This window comes from Podarcis erhardii (assembly GCF_964252035.2).
Source record: "Podarcis erhardii genome assembly, chromosome: 4".
NCBI classification, from domain to species: Eukaryota; Metazoa; Chordata; class Lepidosauria; order Squamata; family Lacertidae; genus Podarcis; species Podarcis erhardii.
Window position 1 is genome coordinate 34,330,212 of NC_138508.1, and position 16,458 is coordinate 34,346,669.

Here is a 16,458-nt window from a genome sequence, read left to right on the forward strand (position 1 = left end):
TCGGTCTGATCGCACTAAAGCTCTTCTCAAATTTGGAACGTGTGAATCAGTCGACGCGTGTCGACGCCTGCAGCCTCACAAGCGCCCTTCGTCCTCTTCCTGGTCACCAAACGGCTCCTGCCTTCGCAAAACACCCGCCGGGCAAAACCTCACGGTTGTCGCGCTTTTCCTGGCGCGCCTCCTCCGCTCAGCTGCGTCCTTGCAAATAGCTTTGCCTCCCCGCCTGCCTGGGATTTGGTTTAGTCCAGCCCCACCTCTCGGACAAGATGGCGGCGCCCGGAGCGAGCGAGGCGGTGTGGAATCGCTTGGAGGTGCCGTGGCCCGCGTGCAGCGCGACGGTCGCCGTGGGGGCGCAGCACTCGTCAGGTGAAGGGGGGGGGGGAACCTACTTATGCTCAGAGAATGTGGTTCTCAGTAGAGCTTAGCTCGCAGGCAAGTGTGCCCCTTTTTGGTTTCAATAAGTGGATGTTAAACACGTGCCTCGCTCACCTCTTTTTAAAAAGCATAGTTTTGGCTGAATTTTGCTTCTTGGGGGGTCTTTTGTTTTAATCATTCCAGTGGGAGGAAGATCAAATTAGTTCACATCCTTGGGTTTTGTTTTGTTTTTGGTAGTGACAGGGTCTTTGCATGCTCCAACTGCACACATGGAGTAAAGATTAAGGTGCAGTTGTTAAACATGACACAGCATTTGATACTTTCCCCAAAGTTCGGTTTTGCGAATCTGTTATAGCCCACAATGTTTCATTCAAATGTTCAAAGACATGTTCTGCCAAAGTTGCTGACAGCACATGCAACATAGTTAAGATTCAAAATCATTCCAATCCTCCTAATATTGACCATTTGTTGGCATTCTTCTCTATATCCCAAGAGTTTGCCACACCAACCCCAGTTCCAATTCCCCCCAGTATTGTATCCATGAGATCTTTTTTACTTCTTTTCCAAATTTCACTTTCCCCTTTTGAAAGTCCTATAGCATACAGGATATCACTTGTCTCTCCGGGTTTTAAAAGAACAAAGTCGCCACAGTTTTGTGACACGGTCCTGTGCTTAACTGTAGTCAGTGCTTTCCTGTTGAGTTGAATAGGCTCGTATAAATTAATAATTGAATTGTAGAGTTGGAAGGGACCACAAGGGCCATCTAGTCCAACCCCATGCAATGCAGGAATCTTTTGACCAGCATGGTGCTCGAACTCGAGACCCTAAGAGTCTCATGCTTTATGGACTGAGCTATCAACCTAAGTTGATCCTAATAGATCAGGATTGGAAAGTAAATTTACAGTCCTATTCCACTTCCTCAGTAGAAAATTCTGCTATACTCACTAGGACCTTCTTTTTGAGTAAACATGTGTAGGATTAAGCTAAATGTTGCCTCTCTCTCCTTTTAGTCTGGTATGTTGTTAAAAGTGGGTATGTTTTTATACAAGTTATGCATGGATATGTGGGGAGGAGAGTTCTGTCTTTTGTTCTACTGTAATTTGAGGAAACATGATACAGAAACTGATACAGAAACTTAAATGGTCAAAGTGAGTTGATAGCACAAGTAATCTGGAAAATGGTGGTGTGGTGTAGTGGTTAGAGTGCTGTAGGACCTGGGATACCAGGGTACAAATGGCCACTCAGGTATAAAGCTCACTGGGTGACCTTGGGCCTGTCACTCTCTCTTAGGTTAACCTACTTAACAGGGTTGTTGTGAGGGTAGAAGTGTGTATTCCACACTGAGCTGCTTAGATGTCAGTGCAATAATAACTTCTACAACTGCGGAACTACTTTTTGAATAAACTCCAGAAACTGCATGGTTGCCTTCATTATCCCAAGAAAGAACCTCTGGACACTAGTTTTTTAGTGAGGTTTCGCAATTGGAGTGCAAGCAGTTGAAACAACTCCTTCCTGCTACGCTGTCTCCACAAGGCTCATGATAGGAGGCCCATTGGTTTTGTGGGCCTTGAGTGTTGCTGTCACTTTCAGAGACTGGGATGAAGGATTATGGTGGTCTGTGCAGAATAATACTAATAATTTTATTATTTATACCATTAAATTATTATTTGTAGCATCTTGCAGTGATGTACAACAGAGTTGCTAACTGGACTTTAAGTTCTGTAAATTGATTCGAGTCAAAATAGTGCTTGAAACTGGTGTGTTAATTTCCATGCTCAAATCAGCAAAGGGGAAAATATTACTGACTTCCATATACATATACACTTGCTAGAGTTAAGTTAGCAAGCTCTTGGGAGTTCTGAACGGTTTAGGACTTTGAAGTACACAGTTTCATGTATACATGTTTGTTTGCCTATTCCAGTGAGAAGCCTTTCTGCTGTTCTGAAGGGGTGTCATGCTGTGGACATCCTTCTGAAAAATAAAGCCATGGTTGCAGAACAGAGCCTGCTGCATTCAATCATGTATAATTTTCACTATCAGATGAGTCGTCATAGGTCATTTCGGTCCCTCAAGCAGGTAAGGTTGAGAGTCGTCCGGAAATATATTTAGACTTGGAATGCTTAAGGAATTCTTTGAAATGCAGCCATCTATAGAAATCCACTGCTTTCATTTTGTATGTGGTGGTCTGATGGCTGTTTTGTATTTTTTTGTTTGTGTGTGTGTGTGTCCCCAAATAATTACTATAAAAAGGGGTAACAGCTGCTGCACTCATTGAAAATGGGGCTGTAAATGCCTCCTGGACCAATAAAGTTTTATCAATGTGCCATTATTCGCAAGGAGACTGTACAGGCAGTTCCATGTTCCCAGTTTCTTTACTGTACCTCCTAAAACGCCTTTTCCATAGTTTAATTCAAGGAGAATACACATGCTATGACAGATTGTTCTTCGCATAATTCTACATGCTTACTACCATGAATCATGTCAAAATTTCTTCTTTCCCTCTTTCCCTTTCAGGTAGAACAGTGCTTGAAGCGTTTAAACAGAATGAATCTGGAGAAGCCAATTCAATACCTTATTCTTTTGGGCCCCACGTAAGTGCCATAAGCCAGAACATCTCACTTCTCTAGTTTAGATTCTGTAGTTTAGATTTACTTGGCTATTCAGGAAAGTACATCAGCATATTTTAAACCTGCTGGAAACTGGGATTCAAACCAGCTGAAATTCAAACACTTATTGGGCAACAGAGTGTCTTGTTGGATCAATCTATGCTAGTGGAAAACAGTAGAAGCTTTGAAACTAGTCTGAACTTTTCAATATAGAATGAACAGATCTGTGTAATTCAAAAACTTATATTAATTGAAGTCAGCCCATCAGAAGGTACCATGCCTTGCCTTGTCCTTTTTATTTTTTTCCTATGTAACCAACAGCACAGTCCTAACCAAAAGAAGTAAGTCCTAGTTCCAAAGTAAGTCCTGCTGTGAGGCCTAGGACATAACTAGCATTAAATATTGCCAACACTTAACCACACCACCATCTTCTTCTTGTCTCTTTATTTTCAATAGAAAACAGAAACCAGAAAATCCGGAAGAGGCCTTGGTTCCCAGTCAACCTGTGATAGAAGTGATATTAGTAAAGATTTTGGGTGGCTGCAAGCTGTTGCTGCGTCTGCTTGAATGTTGTTGCACAGCTTTTCTGTATCCTTCTGAAACAGTTTGGAATCTAATTTGAAGGTTCTTGTAATTCTCATTTAGTGGTGCAGAATGTCACAGGATATACCACATATTTGTTAGGGAAAACAGATTTGATGACATTTCATTTGCTTCTATTAATAAGTCATTTTGTTATGTATTTTGTGGTGAAGCAGTCGTTTGTGATTCATCTTCAGCATGTTGGTAGAGAATGAGACTCTAAATCTCAGGGTTGTGGGTTTGAGACCCACGGTGGGCAAAAGATTTCTGCATTGCAGAGGGTTGGACTAGATCAGGCATAGGCAAACTTGGCCCTCCAGATGTTTTGAGACTACAATTCCCATCATCCCTGACCCCTGGTCCTGTTAGCTAGGGCTGATGGGAGTTGTAGTCCCAAAACATCTGGAGGGCCGAGTTTGCCTATGCCTGGACTAGATAGCCCTCATGCTCCCTTACAATTCTACAGTTCTATGATTGATTTTATTGATTTTTTAATTGAGTATATGCCTCCAAAGCAGCATACAATCCTCAGTTAAAAAAAATAATCTTAAGGCTCACTACTCACTGAGTTCCACTGTGTGTTCATGCACAAAGTGTTCAATAAGTTCAGTCCTAAGTATATTTGATTGAAAGAAACATGCAGGAATATGTGTGCATAATTGAAAGTGTGTGTGTAATTTGGGTTTCTAGCCTCTTTCGTTAGCAGTCCAACCTTAGTTGTTATCCAACCTTAATTAATTTGCTCATCAGTTTGTCCCTTAAGCACCTGTGTTTGCAAGAGTACATACTGTTGAATACTGTGGTTTTGGGGTTGCTGAGCCGATTATGGTATGTATACCTGTAAAACATTTTAATTCTTTCCCTTCTGCTTGTTCACTTCAATGTCTTTAGCAGAGCATGGTCCCTGCTAACACAAGCAGTGAACATCCTTCCCATTACTTCCCTATTGCATATGGAAGGACCTAGAACAGATGTGCAATTTCTGTAGCACTAACAACAGTTCAGTAGTGATTGCTAACGTGTGTGTCTGGGAAATCCAACTGGAAGACCCAATTGTTTATCAAGGAGTTAGTGATTCTAACATGGTTACCCTTCCTGCCTCTGTTCCTTTCCCCTCCCTGGCAGCTGTTAAGTTTTTGAAGGTGTGAGAACCTTCTCTGGTGTCCTAATCAGTTGGGAGGAAGTTAAGCCCCCCACACAGCTGCCTTAATCAGTCAGGGAGGTTAGTGCTGGGAACCTTCTTTAATGTTGGAAATTGTTATTGGAAAGTGAGGCATTGGGAGGAGCTGGCTATAAAATCAGATGGTTTGGGCAAAGTGATTTAGAAGCTCGTGCACAGATGGATCGGCCACAGGGCCGTGCAATCTAAGGTTACCTGGGGGAGTCACATCACCACTTCTTAAGGGCTTCCAAGTGCCAGATAGAAGTGCATGCCTGGTATATAAATATTGCTTGCTGTTTAGGAACCAAATCTTCTCCTCACTCACTTGTGTTTTGTATTGCTTCTGAATCTCTTTTAAAAGAACCACCTTGCATTTGGCAAGACAGTGTGTTCCCGTTAACTGACCTGACCAGCTTTCTTCTAAACAAGTAACATTTTCCAGGGCAAAGATAATCCGATAATACTAGGGTTGTGTGGGGGGTTGAAATTGGAGAAGCAGCATTTTACTTGTAAACCATTGATAAAGCAAGCAGTGAAGTAGCTGTGACCACAATCATTTCCCTGGTTCCTCTGTCTGTCCACCTCTGCCTTGGTTAGGTTAAGGTAGATTCCGCCTTACAGGGCTGGTGGCAAGTGCTACACATACACTGAAACAAAGCAGAGGCACTGCCCTTAGGTTTACACATTAAAAGAGAAACTAAGGAAGGAGGTAAAACAAATGGTAGACGAGGGAGTACAGTTTGATAAAGAACTAACAGGCAATGTAAGTGGTATTTAAATTGAAGCAAGGGCAGGTTAATGGTCTTTCCATGGTGGCAGAGGTGCAGCTAACTGGGGTCATTTAGTTCTCAGGCTGCTGTCCATTTCCTTGAAGGGAATTTACACAAATAAATTCCAAATGCGGAAAGCAGGTGCTGTGTAACAGATATAAGTGTTTTCATCTCTTCTTCTTTGCCATAGGATCATTTATAGAGGTGTGTTAAAAAGCCTCGCTTCTCTATATATGAGGCTGTTTGAATTGCTTCAGGAAGTTTCAAAGACTCACCCAAGGCCTTACATTAAAGGATTTGCCTTTCCTTCCGAAATATACGAATTTCTGGGGACCACAAATTCAGAGATTGAAAAGAAAATGCCCAACAAAACATTTGTATTGAAAAAGGCTGGACCTGGATGGATGACTAGACTTTTCCCAGGAAGCAAGGCTGTATCTCAGTCTCACGCTTCAAGTACAGCTGTGCCTACAAAAGTCAGAAAGAAGGTTTCTTCTTTCATTGATATTGGGAAGCCAATTCTGGTAAAAAGAACTAACCAAGGTAAGAGACAATGGTCTCCTTATTTATTTATATTTATTTCACAACATTTAATACAAGGCTTGCTTTTAATAAAACTTCCATACGGTTGACAAAAAAGAGAGAAAACAGTATCAGTAAATAATTAAAAACAAATATTTAACTTTTTCTTTTTTTAATGTCCTAAGTGTGTGTTGCTACACTAAAAGTTTGATTTCTTATAAGGATGGAATGAGTATTATGTGGGCATCTTGGCCAGGTGCTGCTAGGCAACAAGGTGGCCAGTGAGGGAGAGATGAAGGATGGGAAGCCAAGTTGGTCTCATTGTGGATTGGCCATCCTCATGTCTGTGCTATAGCACGATATGCAACTTATTGTGCTCTAAAACTTGCATGGAGTTGCGTAGGAGGTGTCTTCTTAATTTGTTGTTACAACTTATTGCCCACCCTTCATCTTAATTAAGACTGAAACCCAATAATACACAATATTAAAAACAGTTTAAAACAACTTAAAATTACAGAAATAAAGGGAGTCCTTAAAAATATGCATCTCAAGTGTCAAAGGTAGCAGGGTAAAGAAGTGCATATTCAGCATCATCCAAAAGCTGTATAATGAAGGCACCAGACACACCTCTGGGAAGAAAGTTCCACAAATTCCCTTTCCTGGGCTGCCCTCTCCCCTGAGCTTGAGGGTGGTCGAACAACCAAGAGGGGCACCTTCTGCTGATCTTAGCAGCCAAGCGGGTCTGTAAGGAAGGAGGCGATTTTTCAGGTATTCAGCTCCTAAGTCATTTAGTGCTTTAAACAGTAACATGAGCACCTTGAATTGGGCTGGAAATGAACTGGTTTATGTTTCCCTCACTGAGCAGCAGCTGCAAGTCATGGGACTATGTTTTCATTCCACAGTCAAGTTACTGTTGGATTCTCACGGGAAAGGGAGACTGGATGTGACGTTCACTGGTTTCCTGTTTCTTTGTTCTGTCGTTTCTTTGTTGGGAGTTGCTCTCTGCTCTCACAGAGGCAAGATGTACATTTGTATGTTCTCGGTATAGCTTAGAAATAAAGATTAGCAATGTAGCACCATACCTGCTTCATCCTTTCATTTGCGGACTGGGATTAAACTCTGCTGGGCTCAAGGCAAGATGAGCCATATCAGCTCGAGGGCCGGAGCTGAATAAACTAACACTGGCAACCAGTCCGTTGTGCTGCTTGCATGGAATGGGGAGAGCTGAAATTGCCTCATGCCCCAAGATGCTCTGGAAATAGCTGACAGCTGCATTGTGGAAGCACTCTGATACTCCCTAGGCTTAACCTCAGTAAAATGCTTAGAATGTAAATTAAGATCCACTGGTTGAAGAATAATTTGGTTACATATAACTGCTTAGCTCTTTTTTCTGTTATGACATGGCAGCTGTGCCCTTTCTTCCAGATCTTGGGAAGGAGTTTGCATTTGATGTCAAGAGCTTATGCAAGTTCCCTAACCCTGCACCACGGGAGGTTTGTTTTTTTCATACTGTGTTTGTCTGGCTTGAATATACTATGTTTCTGTGTGCTCCTTTTTTTCTCTTCTGGGCAGAAAATATTACTTTGTAACTTTCTGCCATGGCATTAATTTGCTTCAAGAGGTGCGCCTTTCAATATAGGTCCTTGATGGTTGGGTACACTTGTCTATAAACATAGCTTTTACATGGTGAACTTGCAGATCTGGATTGTACAGTGCTGTAAATATATACTGTACAGTGCAAAAGTATATGCAAGGTAATTGTTTTGGAATTTGCCATGAATATGTATAATTCCATTTGTCCACCTCTTTTGCAGATGGGAGGAACTAACATAGTGATGCTATGCAAGCTTAATGAAAGCCAATTCCACTGAAAGCTTTAGAACTTCAGCAGCTAGAATCTGAATAATTTCTCTGGGAGGCTCATGGCTCAGTAGTTGACCATATCCTTGCAGTTGACCAGAAGTTCCAAGGTTTCTCACAGCCTCACTATTAATGATATTTTAGATTTGAAAGATCTCTGCCTGGAGCCTAGCTGAATTGTTGCTCATCAAAATAGAAAACACTGTACCAGCGTCATACCTAATATGTTCAGTGAAGTTTAAAACAACAGCTTTGAACAGCAGATGCGCCAAGAAACAATATTTGTTATGTATTGCAAGGAGCCACTGTTCAAGAAACACAATTATAAAGGCCGTGTGAACTTGCAAAGTATCAAAACATTGGGGGGGGGGCAGGTATCCTGGTCAGAATGTAGGGCAAACATAACCTCTGACTTAAAAGAATATTTAACATTCATTTGCTTATGTATTCTTTCTAGACAGGTTCCTTCTAGTCAAGGATACAGTAGTAATTTTAGAAATATGAGTCTCCTCATTGAAGATACATTTTTCTCCTTTACTAATGTCCTTCCATTTTATTTCAGAATACAAAAGTCACAGTGAGGTTTCCTGGGTCCAAAAAGAGAACTACATTGGTTTCTTCTAAATCACTGAGGTCCCAGCATCTTAAATCTTTTGTCTCCAAATTTCAAGAAGCACGCACCTTCAGAGAACTGTCTGACACACTCAGAACAACAGTTCTGTGGTGCAAAAGCAATAAGCTTGGGCCAGAGGCTTTTTTCTTGGGAATGAAACTTTTGAAAAGTAGGCGATTACAGCATGTGGAAACACAGGGTTGCAGGTTTGTATAAATGGCAGTGCTGGATTTCTCTGAGGTAGCAATTGCAGAAGACTATTCTGTGCTTACTGTCTTGCTTCCCTGATCTTTCAACTGTTCCTTTCCTTCCCAGTTCATGAGAAGGCTGCCGTAAATGTGGGAAATTATATAAGGTGCAGATTTTAACCCTGCAGGATAGATCACTGCCACAGCATCCTATGATTTGGCACTGTTAGACGCATAATGCAAAGTGTGCTATGTTGGTTTCCCCTAAACTACTTTCAGTCTGTGCCTACCTAGAACTGTTATTCTGTTCATAGATCTGTATATTAAATAAGCTAAGGTTTTTATAAGAATATAATTTTAACTTGGGATGTGGCAGTGAAGGAAGGTATACTCCTGGTCTCCACCACTAGCCGTGAAGGTGGAGGGAAACTTTGACGCACAGGAGGAACATCATGCTTACTTTCCTCTTTACTTCCCATTCCTTTCTCCTTTTGTATTGGACCTATTGGATAGCCCCTGCCCACAGGCGCACAAACCTACACTTTTTAAAGAATTATACACTTGTAAGTGTCTTACCTGTCCAACCTATGGACAGTAAATTTATTATTTAATAACATTCATAATGTGGTAGTTACTCCTCAGTCTGATATTTAAAATAAAACTAAAGGGGCAGGTAGAAACATATTTTGGGGGCCATGGTGTCAGTCCAGGCTGCAGTTTATTTTAGATTTTGATAATGGACAAAGCTGTTCCAGATGAGCAGACTAGCTTGTGCAAAAGATCCCTGGTTATGCAAAATAATCTACTTGTGTTGTAAGGAAGAAAATCCCTCTTAATTGTCTGCTTACTTGGTATTAAACTTTAGAGTGATTACTTTTGAGTAGACACAGCAAGAATTTCACTGTTAAAGTTGTTAAAATTTATCTTTGCATTCCAGCTTGCAACGGAAACTTGGCTGCATTAAAGCTACTCTCTGTAAATATCTCATGCTTTCAAGCTGCAGAGTGAGACCCAGCCAAAGACTTAAAGCACATTCCCATCCACAAAGACAGATGAAACGCTCAAGGAAATCAAGATGTGTTTCAAGGAATGCACCATCTTGCATTGTTCCCATACAAAGAGGCACTTCTATCCATTTGAAAGGCAGTAGATCTCTTCCTCTTCCTCAGTGCTCTAGCCCCTTGTCTCCAGTTTGGGATGCTGACAACGGTGGTAGTACCTACAATGTTGAAAAGCAATCACATGGCCATCATTCTGACCTTGTGGGGCTTGGAAGAAAGTCTCCCCATAAACAGAAAGAAGCCACAGAGAATGAAGATGATATCGATGACATTTTTAAAGTAATAGGCCTATAGCATTCTGTTCCATTAAACTAATTTAAACTGTTCACTGAGTTTGTGTTGAGAGGATGGGTGTTACCTACTTAAACAGAATGCATCAAAAACACTGCTTCCTGATTTGAAGTTTTTTGCAAGCATTATCATTACATAAGGTTGACGCTTTAATTGCTGTTAATAGTGGCAGACTAACAGCAAAACTCAGCTTTTGTATATAAGCAGCAGCATGCATTTAGATGCTTTAATACATTTTGTACATGGACTGCACTCTCATTCCCCAGGGTGAATGTCTAGTGAAAATCAACACCTTTGGGGAAAAAACTGTAGGGTCCTACAAACCCATCCAAAATAGTACAATAGTAGGACTATGTCCACTTTGTAGCCAGAATGCTGGCTGATGGGTGGGAAGCAGAACACCAGCACAATAAGAAATGCACAGCACATGCAACCTGAGCAACATTGCACTGCAACATTTGCTTGCTTCAGCTATTTCTCAGTCTTAGCACTCCTTAGAATATGCTGAGACAGAACTGAACCTATACTGTACTGCCTAACTCAAAACATCAGCTACATGCTGTGTAAACTCAAAGCAGGTAGAAGCAAACCAATCCTCAAAACTATTTGGTAATTAGAAATTGCTGTCAACTCAGATTCTGCTCAGGTAGTTGTGCTTAGCTACTGCAGTGCATAGAGTTAATTTTTTAAAAAAAGCAAAAATGATGTTGGTGTACCTGCTTATTGTGAGATTTTGATCAGCTCTGGCCCATCTTGAGCTTATACAAGCAGAGTGTAATCCCTTTGTCCGCAACGAAAGGATAAGCAGGTATCGTGCTACATGCTAATTGTTTTATTTCTCATCTATACCGAGAACACACAAACTTACGGTACATGTTGCCTCTGTGAGAGCAGAGAAGCAATTCGCTCTCCAACAAAGAAACGACAGAACAGTGAAAAACAGGAAACCAGTGTACGTCACATCCAGTCTCCCATTCCCATGGGAATCCAACAGTAACTCTGACTGTGGAATGTAAACAATGTCTTGTGACAAGCAGTTTTGCTGCTCAGTGAGGGAAATAGAAACCAACACTTATGACTACCCCACATGTGTCCAAAGGGGTTAATTCATGTTAACGTAGTCAAAAGCTGAGGCGAGCCTATTGGGCTTTGATCCCCACTGACCTGGTATCAATTGTATTGATACCTAACCCTTTCAGAAAAGTACAGGAATCATCTTGGTTTCCCCATTACAAGAGATGCATGGGTGAAAGTGTTTATTCATATTCATTAAGAATTCCAAATCACTAGTATTTACTGTGAAATAACATTAATGGGAAGCAATTCATAAATTGAATCAGTTATACAAAGTGTATCTATACAGTAACTAAGCAAAACAACAACCCTCAAAAAACAAAACAATTGTTCCAGTTACAAAGTTCCCCCCTGTGAATTAACATTTACAAAACAAAGTGTTGGTTTGTCTTCTAGTAGCGGCAATATCCAAACATGTTAGCACCTGTTATGGGCCTTTCTCCCTCAGCTGAAAAAAAGAGTACAAATACAGTGTTTCCTCCACTTACTCAGAGAAACAAATAAAACTGCCTATAATATATGCCTCAACTGCCAAACTGCAAGTAGCTCTGATCTCTTGACATAATTGCCCATAGCTTTCATTCCTGTGTTTATGGAATGAGGCACCTCATTTTGAAGTAAGTTCCTGTGATGTGTACAACTAGCAAGATTGCTATTTTTTTCACAGTGTTGGTATTAACCTAGAGCTATGTACAGTGGTGTGTTTTCCAATTTTCACAGAACCTAAAAGCCACTGTAGAATTGCCACTTAAGGTACATTTGGGAAAAGAAGTTAAATCACCCACCCACCTTCAAACTGCAGAGATTTGTTCCTGTTAGTAAAGCACTACTGTATTGTCATGGGGAATGCAAGCACTTCACTTTGTTTGGTGAATCCTTGAGGACAACACAAGTCAGAAAAATGAAACATACCATTCTGCACATACCACCCATCTGCATCACATGAGGCCTTAAGATCCATAGTTTGCTTCATCAAATGCCTTTCTGGCTCGTTTCAGTTCTTCATTCATTGTTAACAAGTCTTTCACACGAGCAAACTTCCGTGGGTCTTTACGGATCAGGAAGACAATATCTTCAACCTGTACTCGACCTTGCCGTCCAATTGACATTGCTTTGTGGGTCTATTGGTAGGAAAGAATTGATCATTGTCACACACATTCTAAGAGAGGTTCAGTACCTGTACCATGGATTTGACCATGTGTTCTCTTGAATGTTTGGATTTCTTACCTTGCAGCAACCTGTATCATGAAATGAATTGTAGTAAAGGTAAAGGTACCCCTGCCCGTACGGGCCGGTCGTGTCCGACTCTAGGGTTGTGCGCCCATCTCACTTAAGAGGCCGGGAGCCAGCGCTGTCCAGAGACACTGCCGGGTCACGTGGCCAGCGTGACAAAGCTGCTCTGGTGAGCCAGCACCAGCACAACACACAGAAACGCCGTTTACCTTCCCGCTATAAAGCGGTACCTATTTATCTACTTGCACTTAGGGGTGCTTTTGAACTGCTAGGTGGGCAGGAGCTGGGACCGAAAGACGGGAGCTCACCCCGCTGCGGGGATTCGAACCGCCGACCATGCGATCGGCAAGCCCTAGGCACTGAGGTTTTACCCACAGCGCCACCTGCGTCCCTATGAATTGTAGTAAACAGCACTAAAACACAGCCCTCATTATACTTGTAGCATTCTTCATTTAAAGTGGGCTGATCAATAGTTGCCTTATATATGTCTTCCCCTCAAGGCTCTGCTCTCTGGTTTTCAAGTAACAAACAGCATCAAAAACAAAGCTCATATCTCACAGCATCTCCTTCACCCAATTTGTAATCTCATACAAGCAAACAAGAAAGACCTACCATTTCTGTGATGAATTCTATAACCAAGTCTTCAAGAATATCCACTGACTCTGTGTAAGGATTCTGATCATCTCCAAATCCATACATCATACATCTTACTGTAGAATGAACAAACACCACAGTGAGATATGGAATGGAAGCACTCTAGAAACTTAAGACCTATTCACTATGTTTCTCAATAAGTGTGACTCGGCAGTCATATTCTTCCAAATTGTTCAAGCAAGCAGAAGCCTACATCTAAGCTCAGCTAATTTTTAAGATGCAAATATTCCCCACTTAGAAGTATAGGCTGGATAATATAGGGCTCTTAAATCAAAACACTGTCATCCTGTTGATAGCAGTATGCATACTTTTAAGACAATGCCCAATCAGGTGTTTTTTTCAATGGAACCTTGATGCTAAGAACTGCAGAAAGTATGTGTAACTCCAATGAAAAGTTGCATGTCCAATTATTGATCCCAAATGAACAATACTAGTCAGCAGATCTCTATTTTGTTCTGGTTATATTTAAGAAAGCTTAGACTGTTTTGCCAAGTATACTTCAGTGCAACTGGATACTGTCCAAATTAGTAGTTGTGTGGATACTGCATTACTGCAGAAAAATGATGTTCCCTTGAAGGAAGTCTTCAAGGAAATGGCATGTTACTGTAGCACTGAAGTATTTAGAACCCGAATTGAGGGCATTCAGCACAAGGCCTTTCTTCCCTTACCCTGAAGGCAGGGGAATGATAGGCTAATGCATGGATGTCCAAACTTTTTTCAAAGAGGGACCGGATTAAACCGACCGGCAGACCGAATTAGGTATTAGAAATTTCAGCTCGTCATCCGAGCTGATATGGATCATTTTCTTTTGAGCCCAGCAGAGCATTAAAACAACAAAGTCCACAACGGAAGGATGAGGCAGGTATGATGCTACATTGCTATGCTTTATTACTAAGCTATGCAGAGAGCAAAGAAATATACATCTTGTCTCTATGAGAAGCAGAGAGCAACTCAACCGTGGAAAACAAAGAACAAAGGAAACAGGAAACCAGTAACTTCACATCCTGTCTCCCTTTCCCATGAGGATCCAACAGTATCTGGGCTGTGGAATGTAAACATAGTCCTGTGACTTGCAAGCAGCTGCTCAGTGAGAAACAGAAACTAATGTCAGGCCCCTGGAAGGGACTTTGGACATGCCTGGGCTAATGTGTGCTTCCTAACAGCCACAGAAGAATGCAGCAACAAGGTCAACAAATACAGATGAAGCATTCTAAATCAAAATCTGAGGGAGAGTTCACAGGTACATGTTAATCTCTAGAAAACATCAAGATCAAGTGTTGGAGCATGTATGCATGAAATAATAATTTCAGATTAAATACTTTTTATTGTACCTCACATAATTTCACACAACACATTTTAATGGAAATAGTTCACATATTCATCTATGAATCAAGTGACATCAAATGGCATGCAAAAATGTGTGAACCAGCCCTTAATCTCAAGATGGGCATGACATGAGAGGGTTTCTACTTCTATTTATCCTCCAGTCTTTTCTGGAATTTAACTGTGATATCAATACTCAAAAAGCAGTTTATGGAGGTGGGAAAGGGGTCCTTAAGAAAGTAGGAAAATGTGAAGAGGTTAAACCTTATAATAGCATGAAACACAGGAAGCTGTTTTACACCAAGTAAAATCTTTTAGCTCAGTATTGTCTACACCGGGGTGGGGAACCTGTGGCCCTTCAGTTGTTGGGAGTCTAAATCCCATCAGCCCCAGCCAGCATGATCAGTGGAGCCCCAACTTACATTCCTTGGAGAACAGCCTTTTCCTTTTCCCCTGTGCACCATCTGGGCCGCCTCCAGCCTCCTCAGTATCTTCTTCAAACTAAAAGGGGGCGGGAGAATCCCAAACAAGAATGCAAGAGAATAAATAATAATAATAATAATTTATTATTTATACCCCGCCCATCTGGCTGGGTTTCCCCAGCCACTCTGGGCGGCTTCCAACAGAATATTAAAATACAATAGTCTATTAAACATTAAAAGCTTCCCTAAATTATAAATTATAAACGAGGCTAGATTCCCATATTTGATTTAAGAACTGAATGACAGAACAGCGAACCTCTGAACACTTCTTAATTTGGCAACATCCAACAATCCAAGAAAAAGCGGCAAGGAAGGGGAAAGTAAAGGCTTAGCGGGTATCAGATTGCAGCCGCAGCCCCCTGCCCTCCCCCTGCCCCCGAAGCCAGCAAGCACCTTCTCCAGACTCCCACCCCGGCCTTTCCTACTCACAGGAGGGTCCTCTTCTTCGTCCGCCATGACTGCAGCAGCCACCTTCCCTTCCAGCCTTCCGCCGGGATAGCAACTCGCGTTGTTATTGGTCGCGTCAACAGGCACTCCTGAGCATGCTCTCTCGGAGCTAATGAAGCTGTAGACCTTGCCCTTTTCCAGTCCCTTCTTTCCGTAGCTCTGAGGAACGCGAAATGGGAGTGGGTGGGGGTTGCAAAGCTTGCAGCACGCGTGCGCAGTAGGAGCGACTAAAGTCCCTCGCCGTCTTTGGAAATGGATATGCGGATAACCCCATTCAAAGCGCACGAGGAGTTTGTTTCCTGGGGCAAGATGGGCAGGGTGTTGGCTAAAGCTGAAACATATTAAATAACCAATTCCCGCCCTTTGTGAGTAGCAACGGACGGTGCAAACAAGGAGCCTCGTGGCAGCTTAAAGATGAACAGGTTTGCAGCAGCACAAGTTTAGAGTCCACTTCATCAGTACATTCAGTATTCAAACCCCATATGCTACAATAAATCGGCTAGTCCTTAATGTGCCACAAGACTGTCTTTGTAACTTCTGTTTGCTCTCGAATATACAGATTTGAATAGGAAGGAATAAAAAATGCAGTGCTGGTGATATAAGTAAAAAAAACTGCTCTTTTCCCCCTATGGGGTACCCAAGAGCTCATATAGTCCTTTTGTAGGGTCTCTATTAGTAGGAGAAAATAACAGAGACCAACCAGAGAATATTGAGAAGCAAAGCAGCTAGTAAGCCTGATCTTTATTAACTGTTGCAACAGGGTGCTCCCCCACACACAGGAGACAGGAAGAGGACCCAGAGCCATGCGTTCAAACCCCTATAGACATTTTAAATGGCCCACCCTAGTGTCCAAGACCACCCCCAGAAACATCATACATACATCACAGAAAAGGCGGTCTACAACAGAAATCTGAGTGCTTTGTTTATCTCCTGTCTGGCAAGTTACCTGATTGCATTATCTGGGTTTTGGCTACTCTTGTTATTATAACTACTTAATTTCTGAATCTAGGTCACAGGTCACAGGCTCACACCCTGTTCGTATCTTTAATGTGCCTTTAAGACAGGATTTGTGAGGACAGGATTTGTGAGGAAATACAATGGGGAGGTTTCCCACTTTCACCTTGCAGAGAAATATTTGAGGTCAATTTGTTTGGGACCTAATCTGTGGGGTTTCAGACATGTGGTTTATATATACAGTTATGAACATTTTTTAAA

The 16,458-nt window shown here is 41.7% G+C and overlaps 2 protein-coding genes across 4 annotated transcripts; one reads left to right on the forward strand and one right to left on the reverse strand.

The window, feature by feature from the left end:
- Window positions 1-133: 133 nt before the first annotated feature.
- Window positions 134-10,067, forward strand: RMP64 (ribonuclease MRP subunit p64). The gene is made up of 9 exons (XM_081859728.1): window positions 134-366; window positions 2,297-2,451; window positions 2,890-2,966; window positions 3,438-3,569; window positions 4,314-4,391; window positions 5,686-6,038; window positions 7,443-7,510; window positions 8,440-8,696; window positions 9,616-10,067. The coding sequence occupies exons 1-9, from the start codon at window positions 267-269 to the stop codon at window positions 10,031-10,033; spliced, it is 1,638 nt and encodes a 545-aa protein (XP_081715854.1). The 5' UTR covers window positions 134-266; the 3' UTR covers window positions 10,034-10,067.
- A 1,180-nt stretch (window positions 10,068-11,247) lies between these two features.
- TAF13 (TATA-box binding protein associated factor 13) lies at window positions 11,248-15,382 on the reverse strand. 3 transcript variants are annotated; one of them, XM_081859859.1, is made up of 5 exons: window positions 15,226-15,382; window positions 14,737-14,815; window positions 12,950-13,047; window positions 12,031-12,225; window positions 11,248-11,552 (listed from the first exon to the last, which is right to left on the reverse strand). In XM_081859859.1, exons 1-4 carry the CDS (start codon window positions 15,250-15,252, stop codon window positions 12,055-12,057), a joined length of 375 nt encoding a protein of 124 aa, XP_081715985.1. In that variant the 5' UTR covers window positions 15,253-15,382; the 3' UTR covers window positions 11,248-11,552; window positions 12,031-12,054. The 3 variants fall into 3 exon arrangements, with proteins under 3 accessions (XP_081715985.1, XP_081715986.1, XP_081715984.1); XM_081859860.1 differs by having other exon boundaries at window positions 12,017-12,225; XM_081859858.1 differs by having other exon boundaries at window positions 11,248-12,225.
- Between the last annotated feature and the right edge of the window lie 1,076 nt (window positions 15,383-16,458).